This window comes from Pollachius pollachius (assembly GCF_949987615.1).
Source record: "Pollachius pollachius genome assembly, chromosome: 7".
NCBI classification, from domain to species: Eukaryota; Metazoa; Chordata; class Actinopteri; order Gadiformes; family Gadidae; genus Pollachius; species Pollachius pollachius.
In genome coordinates, this window is record NC_136940.1 from 16,132,861 (window position 1) to 16,149,687 (window position 16,827).

At 38.6% G+C, this 16,827-nt stretch overlaps 2 protein-coding genes across 2 annotated transcripts; both read right to left on the reverse strand.

Moving 5' to 3' along the window:
* Positions 1-55: 55 nt before the first annotated feature.
* ttr (transthyretin (prealbumin, amyloidosis type I)) lies at positions 56-3,037 on the reverse strand (the record flags this gene model as incomplete). The annotated part of the gene is made up of 4 exons (XM_079739508.1): positions 56-160; positions 897-1,032; positions 1,787-1,926; positions 2,972-3,037. 4 exons carry the CDS (start codon positions 3,035-3,037, stop codon positions 56-58), a joined length of 447 nt encoding a protein of 148 aa, XP_079595634.1.
* Positions 3,038-3,155: 118 nt separating this feature from the next.
* LOC307078284 (uncharacterized protein) lies at positions 3,156-15,294 on the reverse strand (the record flags this gene model as incomplete). Its single annotated transcript, XM_079740027.1, has 12 exons — positions 15,174-15,294; positions 14,858-15,027; positions 14,203-14,337; positions 13,572-13,757; positions 12,824-13,416; positions 11,763-11,905; positions 11,175-11,396; positions 9,773-10,018; positions 9,299-9,432; positions 8,431-8,751; positions 6,119-8,278; positions 3,156-3,170 (listed from the first exon to the last, which is right to left on the reverse strand). Exons 2-12 carry the CDS (start codon positions 15,014-15,016, stop codon positions 3,156-3,158), a joined length of 4,314 nt encoding a protein of 1,437 aa, XP_079596153.1. The 5' UTR covers positions 15,017-15,027; positions 15,174-15,294.
* Positions 15,295-16,827: the final 1,533 nt, after the last annotated feature.

Sequence of the window (16,827 nt, forward strand, 5' to 3'; positions counted from 1 at the left end):
AAGGTGTCTCAAACGGCTTTCAAACATTACTAGCACTCATTTTTTCTGTTAGTGATCATTGATGTGTGCTGACGACGGCAGTGGTCGTGAAGGAGTATGGACTCAGGAGCAGGGCCAAAGTGTAGTGAAGATGACCCTCCCCATGGGCCTCAAACACCACCTAAACACAGAGAAACAAAGACAGATAAAAAAGCCCCATACATGTCAGTTAGGGAACATGAACCCACCAATTAAATCTGTCGAAAGAGTGTCCTCTGATCCAGCAAGTGACTTTCGGCCTGCTGTTCTGAGAACTATTCCCATTCTGCTGGGGGACAACGGTTAGTATTGCCAACAAAGTTGTACTGCAAACATGTTTCTTCTGATAGTTCAATGACCTCCAGCCTGCCTTATTTATGTATGAATTGTGTAATCTTTCTCAATTTCCATTACCTTTAACAAAGCTTTAGTCACATTTTAGATCACTCGCATCAGAACGGTTAGATTATCTGTACAGATACTTTTGTTCTCCCAAATTTCAAATGCATGTGGGATTGAAAAAGTACATCTTCTATGAGAGTATTCTTTGTTGTGAATTGATGCATAAATCACAAGTCTGTCATCCCAATTATTCTTTGAACCTTTCCAGTTCGGCTTTCCCCCTTCGGTACAAAATGCTCAGGGTAATAAACTCCAGGCCAATGAACAAACAGGCTCTGGCCAACGACCAAAAGATCAAGCCAGATGCAGTTTGTAATAATTCAGTGAGCATGTGAGTCTTCAGTGAGTGCAACGGGTTTATTGAGCAATGTGTTGCAAACGTATACAATCATTTAGAATATTTGCCATATGAGGGGAATTTAAAGATTTTTTTTATATTGTTGAATATCCTGTTAACCTTGAAAAGTCATACTCACTTCTGCCATTTCATGAAAGGGTGTTGAGCCCTGCGCCTTCCAGTAGGCTTTGGTGTCAAAGTCAACACGATAAACACCGGCAGGGAACTGCTGATCCGTGATGAGATTATGAACCTCCCCGGTTTCATCTGTCACTCTTCAAAAACATGTCTCGATCAAAATATTGTATTTTAAAACCTTGTATTTGATTGTTCATTATTTTTCTTCCATACTTAGCAAGAATCTATCAGGGGGGAAAAAACTCAATGTTTGCTATCATCTACAAGTTAATAATAATCAAGGCACTTAATCATCAATGTTAATTGTGTACAGCAAATCTGTGAATCATACTTTATACATAAAAGCTACATTAATTACTTTCTAATGACTTTAAGCCAAATAAATGCAATCTAATCTAAATAAACTCTTAAAATGTACTTTTAACCTCCATTTAATTAAAACGTGGAATTAAAATACAAAATGACCACACGGCTCTAAACAAAAAAATAAAAAAGAACAGCAGAAGACAACATTGAACTCAATAAAGAGACAGACATGACACCTGTTACACACACACAACTATGTATTAAGTGCAGTGCATATTGTATGGAATTTATGTGGATGGAAGAAGAAGTTGGGCATTTAGTGTCCACAATTACAGTGAGAGGAAACTGTTTTTTAAGTGGGATATTCGAGTGGATATGGACTTATCCTCATCTCCTGTATAAATTGTAAATTTAGATTTAAAAAACAAAATACTACTGGTGGCCTTTATTGTTTCAGTGATGCAAATGTAGTTCTTCCTCTCACATATTCTTACAGTACATATAAATCTGCCTAAATGTATGAAGCCATTCTTTGTAACCTCTAGACAGCAACAGACTAAAGTATGACAGTATTTTAATGCCTACCCATTGGCAACATGAGTCCACTCGCCATCTGTGCCTTTCTTTGACAACTTGAGTGCCACAGAGGCCGCTGGAAGGCCTTTGACTGCATCCAGAATCTTCACCATGAGAGGGCAATTGGTATCTGACTCTCCATGCTTCTGCTGGTGCACCGAACAAAACAACTCATACAGTACCTTTGAAAAGCATTTACACCCATTTATCTTTTTTTTTTAACTAAACATTACATAATTGCATTGCCCATTGACAATCCATTGATCACAATTTGGTTAAGCACACAACTCTTTACTGCAGTGGTTCTCAAACTTGTACACAATGTGCTATTTAGTGGTACACAGAACATTTTAGGAACCGATCCAACTTTATGTGGAAAGCCTTTTATTATTATAATTGGAAAGATTGTTAAATCTACTTATTTAATCATTCATTATTGACAGATTATTTGTATTGGATGCGTCATGTGATGTGCAATCAGAAGCAAAAGCCTTCAGGCTTGTGCTAAAATCAAAACGAGTTCCTCAGCAATGAGCGAAACCACAAAAACGGTGAGTAGCAATCAAGAGTCACTATGCTCTCAGTAAGTAAGGACTCTGTGATACCAGGGTTACATTTATTAAGCCATGTTAAGCCAACCTTTTTACTTGTTGCCCTGATCTAAATTCATTGTCTGGAAGAAGATACATGATATTAAAGAGCATTAAAGATATATGCTCAAAATAACTGACACTTAACATCAACATTAACATTAACCCTTCAAGTGCATAGATCTTGACTGCCTCACATTATATGATGTTGCACTCATTAAGAAGATGCATTCTACACCGTTTTTTTTTAATGTTGGTATGTCAACACCATCTGCATGTTTGTGTTGAACAATGGGCTATGAATCCAAAACACTTCCTATCTGGCTTGAGAGTGGATCAGGTCAACATTTTGATAGATACACACCATCAGATGATATTATATTATACGTTTGAAATGGTTTATACGTATTTTGTCCACTGTGATGACAGACTTTGTTTGAATCATGTTGGAAAATGACTGAAATACAAAATGGTAATAAATTAAGCAAAAATAAACATGTGTAATACCGCACAAAGCATATATATTAGAGTATATTATAATAATACAATTTGTTTGAATTATAATAATAAACCCTTTTTTCTAACAAAAAATACTCACTCTTACCACAGGGGCCGTGTCACAGGGAAGGGCAATAGAGGCTAGAAGCAGCCAGAGCAGTGGCCTCATCATCTCACAGCTTCTGAAGTCAACAGATGGAAAACACACATGCTCCAACACCACCACGCTTTCTAACTAGGTACCCAATCTCTACCCCCGCCTACCCAGTTACCAAGTAACTCGGTAGAAATCATTGAGAGATACCCTACCCAGATACCCACACAGGGATTACACAGACCAGTAGGTCTCTTTATAAATCTCCTCTTGTATATTTTAGGGTGTACATTTTAGAACATAAATATATAACTATAGGGGGTTCATCATTGCTTAGCATATACCATTAGCACATTATATTGGATACTTAAACTAATACAAAGAAAAGCATCTAAGCATATAAATGACAAGCAGTCTAGAGCTAAATCTTATAATATAACGTCATATATTGAACGATTTGCATTTATCATTGCCTAAATATGTTATTGATTGTTTGAAATTTGCTTTATTTTATTGAACAACAAAATTGAACAGCATTTTAGTGTCTGTGTATTATCATATAAAAGCGGACTAATGCTTTGGTTATGGGGGGAAGTAGCTGGCAATAGACCCACTGGGCACTACACACCTACCTCAACCAGTGCCCTTGACCTCCATTCCTCACCAATTCATCACTTATCCTGCAGTGTTTATTTCAGTATTTGACATTATACCAGCAGATGTCTGGAAAAAATTAAGCCGAGACTGTCTATCGTGTTTTAATAGTTGTGTTCCAGCTACATCCAGTGCCTTGCTAACAAACGATTTATGGCCTTGGTTAGACAAGGGTATAGTTACCTATTAAGAAATTGCAGCTACTACATTATGAATGATGACCGCAATTATTTTATGATAAGTTGTGTTCAATCGATTGTTACTTCGGGTTAAAAAGTGATTTTGTGTGACCTAGATTGCGGTACAATTCAGTTGAAGTCACCAATGATTTACTTAAGCCTGGACCTTTCCATTTGGTTCATGCATGCGAATTATGAAATATGGGAAAGGTATGAAATTTGAGAAGGTTGCACATGTCTATTGCAATATAATTGACTGAAAGCTAAACAGTAAAGTTACTACTGTTGTGAGTTTATTATTACTATAAAGGTATAGAGACAAAAAAAATGAAAATAATATAAATAAATATGTCTACTTGTAATTAGTATACTTTATCATTTCTTTGCAACTTTTAAAATCAATTCATGGGTTTTATCCACTGACTATGAAGAAGTGACCACAAAAGCAGACACTGCTACTGCCGAATTAACTAATGAATGCGTTATTGTGATGGTTGAGTGACGTCTGGATGTCTCTACCACGCCGAAAAACCAGTTGAAGAAAGAATCCTTTGTTTTTCACCACTCCACTTGGCGTACTTAACTTTGTTGGAGCAGGTAGTTATGCGTGACAGATCTGAACCTAAGATAACAACATGTCACAGCCCTCAGGGGAAAACAATCTTCAGTGGCTGTGAGGATAGCTAGAGGTGTTGTCAACACAATGAAAAAAGAACAGGCACTTTGTGATTTACTGTTAGTCGTTTAGTCTTTAATTAATTTTGCGCTGACAAGAACACAAATAATCGAATGCATAATAACCAGAATTCCGATGCAGTAAAGATTTGCAGTTGTGACAAAGTTATGTTTTATTCAAGGCACTTGTTTCAAAACAAAGTTAAAATTCTTCACAAAAGGAACATCAAGCAGGGAAACATATGTTCACCAAATGATATACAAAAACAAAGATGGAAAAAATCCCTTAAAGTACACCTGAATGAATTTGAAATTACTGGAAAAAGAAATGCTCTGGCACTCTACACTTCACACTGGACCAGCAAATCATTGATTATATGAATGCAGAATAAAGTCAGAATACACCCACACCACCTTCTCCAACTCCACATAGTAATTGCCTTATATATTGCAAGAGAAAGGGAAAGTACTAAATAGTTGTTTATACATTTTGTTCATCCTTAAAGCTAATCGACCAATCATATTTGAGTCCTTCTGTGTTTGCTGGACAGGTAGCAAGATGTCTGCACAACTTAGTCAAAGTCTAAATCTGTCCTAATGTCTGTGGGCAATCCTTCGAAATGTCAGCAACGTGTCAACTATAGCTGGGTTTTGTATTATTTCGCAAATGATCTCGTCCCTCTGAATAACTGGCAGATACCACACCATGATTGGGTTCACCTCTTTTTACTTCATCTTCCAAACAACTGACATCCTCGCCTCCTACCTGATCCAAATTCATCAATGCATGACAACCTGGTGATTGAGATAATTATTTTAGTAATTCCTGGTATTCAACGGCATCACTATCAAGTTTTTCTGCCAGCATGTTGTACTCTTCTACCTGAACATTAATTTTAGTGTCATTCTCTTTGATATCTGAGGATGTTGGGGGAACTGGGGAGTCAAGGTTTGATGTCAGACTGCCTTCTTTCACCTCATCAATTGATAAGTGTATGTCGGGTTTCATCGCTGTATTCAACTCTAAGCTAGTCTTCTCTGAGCAACTACCAGTAATGTCTTCCACAGTGTGCTGATATTCTAACATTGAGATGTCATTGAGGGATCCCTTCACTTCTTCTTCAATGCTTTCATCAGCTATTACTGGAGCTGATTCTAACATGCTATTACTGTCACAATCTTCTATTTGATCACCTGAGATAGTATTCAACTGAGTCAGATTTTGCAGTGATGTTGCCTTTGCGTTTACCTCATCAAAATACTCAATATACTTGTCTTCTAAACGTTGATCCAACTGCAATTCAGGAATTGCATTCTCCTCACTGTTGCTAACCTCCTGTGAATCCTTTTCGGTATCTGTGTCTATCTGGTTTAAGGGAGGCGCAATGATTGCTTTGTCTTCAATGTTTACCCCCTCATCTGTGTAAAGAACAGGTTCCTGTTTTTCATTTGTTGTAAGAGCTGAAGCTTGAATTTCGTTAATATTCTCAACAATTTGTCTGCTCTTCGGGTCATTCTCAAATACTTCTGATTCATCATCTGCACATTCAATGGCACATCCAAAGGCTGTGGAATCATTTGAATTTGGAGGGATGCAAGGTTTACTCTGCACTTTCTCAAGTATGAGCTCATTAGCTTCACTAGTTGGTACATGTTCATCTGCTTCTTGATACTGCAATATTTCTTGGTACTTTACAGGCAAACCCAATTCATCTTCTGGAGTAAGCAATAATGTGCTATTTGCCATATCAGCCAAATCCGAGGAACCTTCTATTGGGGACACTTCTGCAACAATTGGTGCGTCTTCTGAGAGACTCAGAGAGGGTACTAAGAGCTCTGGTTCTTCTTTGGGGATCCCCATCAATGCTTCTTCTGTAATTTCACTTTGTATGATTGTTAATTGATCACATGGCTCCTCAGGCATTTGGTTTATCTGTTGGTTGGACACAGTTTCATTTAGTGGGGAACCATGATCAGCATTTTCCTCTCCCAGTGTGTGTGTTTCTGACTCCTGGAGTATTACGTCTGAAAGGGATTCCTGAATGTTTTCTTTAAACTCTCCAGACACGGCAATGACAGATGTGGGTGTGAAGTGCTGAGTTGACTCTATTACTACTAGACTCACATCATCATCTTTCAGTGATTCACGCTTGGATATAGACATTCCTTTCAATTCTAATGAGTCTTCGAGAGGTTCACAGATTTCCGTATTGGACTCAACAGGGTTATCAAGTGGTATTTTTTTCTTTAAATTTGTATCTGAAGACTCAAAAGTTTGCACATATTCTTCTGTATCCACTGGCCTGGCAGTGAGCTCATTTTGGGAAGAAATTAACGTTTCTGGTACTGAATGGCTAATGTCAGCCGGACAAACTTCAGCCTCTGCAATCTGCAACTCCCGAGCCAAAAAATTCCCTTCCCCTGACTGCTTAGCACAAGGCACAACTTCCCGACATGACTCCAACATTATCTGGTCTGTATTCCCAACCAAATCAACCCCTACATTATTTTTAACATTAACTTGCCCCGCTGTACTAATGGTATGTTCTGGCAGAATGCCATTTACACCGATCTTGGCTGCTTTGCTTAATGCCCACTGAGGGGGAGCAGCCTCTTTTACCAAGTTGCCACCTCCTGGCAAAGAACCCTGAGATGACACTTGGTTAGATTCCTGTGTCTCATCTGAACAAACATAAGTCTCTACAAGCGTGTTAGAACCTGGTGCAATCAGATTCAAGCTTGGACTGCCCTGCAGCAGCGTTGTAGGGCTGACTAATTCACCTCTGGTTAAAGTACCCTGGGCTGACACAAGGCTTAACCCTTGTGCCTCACTTGAACTGAGCTTAGTCTCCACAAGTGTATAGGCCCCACCAGCCCCTGGTGCCATTAGATTCCAGTTTGGATTGCCCTGCATCACTATTGTAGGGCCAACTAATTCACCTCTGGGTAAAGTACCCTGAGCTGACACAGGGCTTAACCCTTGTGCCCCACTTGAACTGATCTTAGCCTCTACAAATGTATAGGCCCCACCTGCCCCTGGTGCCATCATATTCCAGCTTGGACTTCCAGGGCTCCCTGGTAGTCCAAACACTGTGGGGCTGACTGCACTTGATGTGACTCCTGAAGAGCCTGCAGAGTCTTTGACATCATTCATCACTATTCCAGGGAGTGGGTTCTGAGATCCATTGACTACAAATACACTCTGTGCCCCAATGGACCCTGTAGCGGACCCAGCAAATAGCATATTCTGAAGCTGGGGTTGGCCCACAGGAATGTATTGCAAAGGCTGCACCATAGGCATGGTCGTATAGTATATAGGTTGCTGTTGGAACATAACCATCTGACCGGGAGGGGAAAGGGTGGCAGACTGAATGTTTTTAACGTTGGTTACTTGAGAGCTAGTGCTAGTTGAGGGCGATTGCTTTTGGGACTGTTGGGAAGTATTTAAGGTGTTACTAGATGATTTGGAAATATTAACATTACTGGCGGAGGAGATTTTGTTTACTGTAGTCATTTTTACATCGGTGGTCTTGTTCCCATGCTCTATTTTTGGCTTTACAATAGGTGTCTCAATGGTACGATTAACCGTTTGTTTGAAAACATGTTCAACTTTGGATGCAGGTGGCTCGGGCATTTTAGGAATGCAGATCTCAGAAAGGGTCTTGAATTTTGCTCCAAGGTCATCAAGGAATTGCAGGTCATCATCAGATTCCACAAGGCTGCCACTGCCCATGGACCCGGCAGGGGTGCCCTGGCCCTCATAGTCAAATACCAACAGACTGTCCTTCATTGGGAGAGCACATTGCGCTTTCTGTAATAAAACAAAAGGAAAATATGGTGAGGTTAATCCTTTTTTCAATATCTCTCTCTCTATGCTGAGCTCTATTATGCAGCAATAAAAAATGTGCCTCTTTTTTTTTTAACAATATTAGAATAACTCCATTGAACAACAATTGTTAGTACCTGGGAGTAGTAGTCATTAAGCAAAATGTCAGGAAGGGCTATTTCCTCATACATTTCTGAGGCATGCATTTGTGACCTTGTGACCGTGTGTCTGCTGAATGATGCACTGGCATATCGAAGGTCGAATGGATCACTTGAGGTACCAAAAGCATTGTCCACGTCCATCAAACTCTGGTTTGTATTGTGAGTTCTTGATTCGTTGTAATTTGTTTCATGAGATGCCGTTATTGTTGAGGAGACCATATTGAATTCTTTTGACTGTATGGCCCCTTTGGTCTTTTGTGACCCCATCATGATTGGGATACTTTGAAGGGGAACCTCCTGTAGATATCACAATAGACCGGTGTCAGTAGATAGATAGGTATAAAGTCAATCAGAGGGAAACAATTTATTCTCAGAAATGTAACAGATTGATAATGATTGGGTGACTGGTAACCTAACAATGTCAAACCCATTCCAAAGATTAATTTAAGGTTGTATATTATTAATATAAGTATTATTATGCTGCCATATATATTTGTTATCAATTAACAGGAAAAAAGATACAATGAATTCAAAAATGCATCTTCCGAATTGTCTGGAATTGCAAGCTGTCATAGAGCAACTAGTGTAAACTATATTTATGTATTTACATGCATTTACCCGTGGCTGAGTTGTGAAACTCTTTTCTATATAGGATAAGGTTCAGGTTAACCGGGTTTCGCTCTGGGTAGAAACCTGGTTAACACACTTCTGTGTTTACAAGTCAGATAAGAAACCTGTTTAGGACAGTAATGGGTTTTCATGTCCTTTCCTGTATGCATTGAAATGCACTGTATGTATTTAAAGTATCCCTTGGCCGCATTGTACAATCAAAGTACATGCTCACCTTGTCATCGCCTTTTCCCTCTGTATGGTATGATATGAGGTGCTCTTTTGCGTCAAATGGTAGGTCGGCAAATTGTTCGGGGAAGATATAGTTTGCGCCACCACACTGGCAGAACAGGAGCAATAAAGGGATGACTGCAAAGAAGACAATTAAATGAGATAATGTTCCAGCAATGTAATTAACTTTAGTTATCTCCAGCTATAAGTACTTTTTTTTCTAAAGAGCTAACTTTTTAAAGAGCTCTAATAACTCTAATAAATATTAATGTTTTTAATGTCTATTAAATATGCATAAATTTAACTTATGTGGTTTCGGTTTGAGAGAATCATTTAAGGGAATCTCTCTCTCTCTCTCTCTCGCTCTTTAATGTTTGCTTGAATTATGAACAAAATATTCCCTCCCTACAGCACACCTGTGTATTGAAAGTTATTATTCTCCCATGATAAATAGGACAAATGCACTTGGTTCACTCACACAGAAGCAGACACATAACAGAAAGAAGTAGTCCGAGTGCTGGGGCAGAGAGCTGTGTGGATGTGGTCTGGCCAATTCTTTCTGCTGTTTTTGGCGCACAATGCTGTGATGGTCCACAAGTGCAGACCTCCAGCTCAAATTCCTCATTGTCAGGGCAGGATAGGCCCTGCTCATCTGCTACCTCCACCTCTAGCTTGTAGACCCCGGGCCAAAGCCACTCACGGGAGTGGAGCGCTGCAGTGGTCTCTGCAGAGAACGAGAGAACCGACATGAACGATTCAGTAAAGAGCACAGAGAGGTTAGGGCGTCTTTCCTCTTGCGGAAATATTGATCCCAAGAAGGCCCTCAATTAGCCTTGTGCCTAGAGATAGTTCTTCTCTTTCCAACTTAAAGGCGTTATGTTAGTAAACATTTGCATTCCCACTGTAACCTCAAATATTGAAACTGAGGCGATTGCAAATCTCCTGACCTTTTAATTTTGTTGATTCTTGTCTGGCAAGTTTTCTGGCATATTTGCAGAAATGTCCTCTTCCCCTATGGAAGCTAATCCTTAACTTTCCATGATGGTCACTTCCCTCACCTTTTTTGTAGCTAGAATAACATCCAACCTCAAATCCTTTGCTGTGACTGCTCCCAATGGGAATGTTTTTTCTAAGAATCCTCCTCATTGTCTATGTGAAGATGCTTGGCAAATGGTCCCAGTGTGTCCTCCCATGATCATGCACTATTAAATACTTTGCTGTCAAGAAGGGTCCTACAATATATTATTATTCATGATTACTCGTGATGACTACAGCTGTACTGGGCACATTGGAAATCAGACCCATAACATTTGTCTTGTAGTCAAACATCTTAGCCAGTGCCTCTAAAGTACTGTATCCTTCCCCCTATAGTAAGAACATATATGATATATTTGTGCTTATTTACGTCATATCTTTTGAAATGTCCATACATGCTGTGTATTGACATAGTATGTCAGAGACTATTTAAACATTTTTTGCTCTAGGCCTATGTGATGTTCAACCGATCTAGAAACATTGTCAATTTCACTTAAAGCATACACTTTAGTGTACTCTGGTACCCATGCTGGGTTTCTGGTATAGGTCTTGGTCAGGCTTCTGAGTCACAAATGATTTAATTTACTAATCATATTCAACCATAAGTTGAATATCCCACCATCAGTGTCTAACTTTATGGAAACAATACAAATATGGTTTTGTAGTATAACATGCAGGGGAAGGGAGTTTTTCTTTGCTCTTCGGAGGGACAAGGTTAGGGGAGTGCATTGTAAAGCCCTTTGAGACCGCAACTATGGTTAAAGTGGCATTGTCTTGGAATATTCTCAAGATTGGCATTTTAAGGACATATATAATTTACTTGACTTGACTTGAAGTGTACTTACCGTTGATTATTTCAATGTCCCAATCGCCACGTGTTCCTTCAGGGACAATTCTAAAGCTCAGAGGAGCCCCATTGGGCTTGACGTCCTCATCAAAGCCGATGATGTATACCGTCTTTTCATCAGAGCACACCGAATCTTTTCTGGTTGTCAGCGTAGGGCAGTGGTCATTTGAATCGAACACATGAATAGCTATCGTTCCGGTTGATGTCTTAGATGGGTTGTCTGTAGAATCACAGTTATTATAGTTAATAGTTTTTATTCATTACTATTAATATGACATACAACATTTTTGCACAATTGATTTTAATCCTAAAGCAACCTCAAGTTTACGTAACACTGAAAGTACAACTGGTTGAATCTAACAGACTTTTTGATGTTAGAGGTAGTTAACTACTTTGGCAAGTAAACACCATCTGAACTCTAAAAGAAAGAGTTGTCTATATATATGTTAGGTTGCAGGAAATGTTCACCCATTTACTGCAACTATTACAAATCTTGGTATTTGAAACATGATAGTGATGCGAGAAATATCATAGAATTAGTTTAACCTAGCAAATCTCTATTTGAATTAGATGGAAAACACGTTACCTTGGGTCATGCAGAGTATCTTGGCAACGTAGCTTCCATTTACTATAAACTTTGACTCTCTGTCTGGGACTTTGTTGAGTCTGATCTCAGCAGTTTCTTCATCAATTGACACCCAATTGTCTGGATCATAGATTTTGGCATATCTAAAGGAAAGAGTTTTACAGTTGAGTAATAAAGGACATTTATTTATTATTTGTATGTTATGTTTTGTCATTTTCTGTATTTTCTTCAAATTTCTAGTGCTGTCATTCCAAATTGCCATGAGCATCTGTTTGAAATACATTGCTCTTGCAACAATCTGCCAATTAGGCTACATCCTTTTTAACATACACATAGACATAATTCCTTTTGCACATTTATCCATTCCATGTGTACCCCTAGAGATAGGCTTGTGTGTTCCAGGGTGAATGCCAAGAGATTTCAAAGATATCAAAGCAAAGGTGAGAATGTAGTTCACTATTAATGGTTATGTTAGAAAGCCTTGAATTTTATCTCTGAGTCTCTGTATGGTTGTCTCTCTGTCTTTAGATTTTCTATACAATCTTTCATCCGATTGACTTCACACTTGGCGGGTGTGTGGCTGAGGTCTCAAGAAAGAGCATTGTTAAGCGTGACATTTTGATGAGCTGTTCCCGAGAAAGCTGACAGCAGCAATACAGGAGGCCATGCAACAGGCCTAACAGGCATGCTTTGAACAGGCATATTTTGAATGGGCATGGCGATAGCTAATAATGTATGGGGGCTTGGGTCAGGGGGATGTCATAAATATTTGCCCTGTTAAGCCCTTTGAGATTGTAATGGTAATTAAGGGCTATACAAATTAAATTGAATTGAATTGAATTTAATGTTGTGTTTGTATCTTTGTAGGTATCTTTGTTTGAGTAAAATAAAATAGTGTCCATTACTTCAGTTACTATATATATATATATATATATATATATATAAATCTTACAACAACAAAAAGAAAAGAAAAAAGTAAATAAATGGGGGAAAAGTGATTGGCAATGACTGCTAGATGTATAAATTGATTGAAGGAAGTTGCATATATGAATTTGAATTACCTGACATTTTCAGCATTTTTCCCTGTGTCTGGATCAGTGGCAGGGTATGCTACAATCACTCCGTCCTCTGTCACCAAATTGGGGTCCTCTGACACAGGAACTAGCTTTGTGCTGGGTTTGAAAACTGGGGTCTCAGGCATATTGTTGACGGAGATCTTAACTGGATAGCTCTTTGGTTTTTTTTTTTTGGGCCTAGGTTTTCCCCCGGGTATGAGCCCTATCCCAACTCCCAGCCCTGGTCCTGGTCCTGGTTCTAGTCCAAGTCCCAAATCAGGATTGAGCCCTATTCCAGCATCTACCCCTGCAGTCACATCAATTTCTACTCCTATATCCAAACCCAAATCTGTACCCAAACCCACTCCAGCCCCAGCACCAGCCCCTGCCCCGGCCCCGGCCCCGGCCCCTGCCCCTGCCCCGGCCCCTGCCCCGGCCCCGGCCCCTGCCCCGGCCCCAGCACCAGCAGCAACTGGTCCGCCAGCCCCAATCTCCACTGGCACCTCTAAAGATACGGCATGAATGCCACTGGTGAAAGGGTTCACATTCGAAATATTCAATCCCAGCTCCAGCTTCTGGAGTTCTTCAAAGTCCACAGCCTGTACAATAAAAAGGCGTAAGAGACAAGCCAATTGAAAACAGTGTATCAAAACAAGGCAAAATCTACTAGTTAACAAGCACTCATACACTAATACTAGCAATGTGTTGAAACTTAAACTGATTAGATTAGAATTTGCTGCATGGTTTGGAATACCTTTATCAGTTTAAGGATACCCTCGTTAGTTTTGTTATCTGTTTCAATTGAGAAGAGGCCATCTTCGTTTCCCTGGATGATATCAAATACAGCCAGCCAGTTGTCTGAGTGCTCCAAATCTTTATCTATGGCTTTGATTCTCATCACAACAACATCAGCAACATTCTCGTCCACTGTTCCATCATACTGTGGACAGAAATACGTCATATAGTTACAACATGACAAACAAAATCAAGCATTAGCAGCTAAAGAAATAAGATACCTTACACTAATGTTACATCTAAAATATAATGCTAAAACCAAGATAGTAATTGCTATTGTAATAGTAATAAACAGTCTAATTTACTTGAAGGTAATTGAAGGTAATTTATATATATATTGTATATGTGTGTATGTATATTTATGTATATATGTGTACGTATATATATTTATATGTGAATATATATATGTGTGTGTGTATATATATATATATATATATATATATATATATATATATACAAATACATATGTGTATATATGTATATATATATATATATATATATATATATATATATATATATATATATATATATATATATGTGTATGTGTATATATGTTTATATGATACAATGCATATATCTGTGCCTCTGACCTCCTCTTGCTCCAATTCGGGCACATTGTCATTGATGTCCAGCACCTTGATCTTTACAGCTCCTGTCCCTTTAAGCCCATCTTTAGCCCCACCCATATCAGTTGCCTCTATAGTGAGTGTATAGAAGTCAATCGTCTGGCAGGGGAAGAGGCAGAAGATTATTTGAACCAAAATATCTCCTTCTCTGCAATCATCTCACAATACCTGTTTCATAAAAGACCAAATAGTTGATTCTGTAGTTGCTTTGCACGACAGATTACAGATGAAAATTGTGTTATTATAATAGCCTACTAGAAACTATCGAACGTGCTCGTGGCAAAATATTCCCTGGATACATCTGTAGGCAATGCTGATTGATAGGGGTAACAGTAATGTTATCGGTAAAACCACATCTGATAAATTGTAGAAATATGTATAAGAATCTCCTAAAACCCCACCCTCTCACGCCACTGAGTCATCAGAGCTACGCTACTTCACCTCTCACAGCTGTGCTGCAGTTAGAGTAGACAGAACAATGTTATTGAGTTTTTTTACTTCTGTAAGTCTCCTGCACTTACTGGGAGGGGCTCAATTTTAATAGAGCCCATGATTGCATCAAAAAATGTAATGTTTTTTTTGGCAGCATCGGCGTCAGACTGATACATCTGCCACTTACCTCTCTGTCCAATGTAGGCTCTTTGACATATAATTTGCCTGTAAGCCTCTCTATAGTGAACATATTGCCATGGCCTTTGGGTTCTTGATTTATTATTGTATAGGCCATTTTAGCATTAACAGTTCCCTCTTCGTCAGCATCTTCACCTTCCACTTGCATGATAAATGTTCCTACAATGAATGGAGGGATGTGTTTGTAAATTCTATTATCTTCAGGACACTTATATATATAAAGATATTACATTTTTTTGTCATAAGTGAAACTTAATGATTAGTGAATCTTAATGATGAATGATTAAAGTAGAGTTCAGCTGTACCTTTTCTGCTGGATTCTGTGGTGTTGCCTTCATGCAACCTTATAGTTGGCTCATTGTCGTTCACATCCCCAACAATGACCCTCAGTGGGATGTGATCTTCGGCCTGGCTCCCGTTTCTGTACCTGGCTATTCCCGAAAGCTGTAAAATGGCACGTTTTTTAAATGAAACAATGTAAGCCTGAAGGTAGAGATTAGAAATATGATGATCTAAGGCTTGTTTCTCATGAACAAATTGATTTAGGCATTGATTGAGCTTCTGTGTGGTTTCTGGTTTTTGGCAAAAAATATTTTACTTTTAAAATTAAAACTATTTGTCCAGTTATTTGCCTTGAATCAGATTTCAGTTAATATTCATATATATTGAAATAATCACAATTATATACTTTTCTGAAATTCAGGCTCAGTCTTTTGGTTGATTGATCCAAGTTGAACTTACATTGTAGCAGGCCCTTTCCTCTCGGTCCAAGATATCATGGATGCGTACAAAGCCGGTGGCTGCGTCTACAGTGAACCGGTTATAGGGTGGCTTGTCAGCTCCTTCTCCAGTAAGAGAGTATTCCACTTGGTCTCTTACATCCATGTCTGAGCGGATCTGGTTGACCAAATAGTAGCTTTTAGTATATAACAGTATGAACAAGCAGTGATCTAAAGTCAGTGGGGAGATTCAGCCAAAGCTGAGCATGTCCATGGTATTTACCTTGGCAATATATTCTCTGTTAGTGTAGTCCTTTCCTTCCATAAGCATAGCAGGAGGAAGGATCCACTCCCTCTTCCTCCTTCTTTTTGAACTTTTTGCCTCGGCATCAGTTTCTAGAATCTGGAAGATAATAATACACCACTTCAGATTTACAAGAGTAGCTTACAATGGGGCGTTTCTAGGTTTCATTATCATCCGGGGCTTAACCCAGAGGGAAAATGAAAATGCACAACACATTTTTTGTATGCTATATTGTGCATGCAATTTTTTTCAGAATGCTTAACCTAAATAAATAAAATATGCAGTTTATTATAGCTTTAAATAGCTACCTGACTGTTGTGCTGCTTATCCCCTTACATCTAAAGTTCCATTCAAGTTATATTAGAGTAAAATGAATACAAGTGAGACAGACCATACATATATATATATATCTATATCTATCTATATATCTATATCTATCTATCTATCTATCTATCTATCTATCTATCTATCTATCTATCTATCTATCTATCTATCTATATCTATATCTATATATATATATGGATCTGACTGGGGATAGGATAGGTTAATTCACTTGAGGTGGTAAACAGTCTGGTTATGTTTTTAAACATAACCACACTGGCCAGAGTTTACTCTCTTGCCAGAAGGAAGGACTAGGCTACTTTATTTTGAGATGTCCCTGGAATCCCCATGTTTCTTTCTAAATAACCAACTACCATTAGTGACTAGAATCATTTAACCACTTCTACACTGAATTGAATTAATGCATTCCATAGTTACCAGGAAATTTTTTTTTTTTTTTTTTTTTTACCAAAAGATTATATTCAGGGCTAATTCAATAATATCCAGGGCTTTAGCCCCGAATAAAACAGCTTAGTGACGCAAAATGCAACACAAACCATAGAACTTCTGTAACACTTGTTGTGCTCCTTCTGCATTCATTCCTCAGCTTCCTTC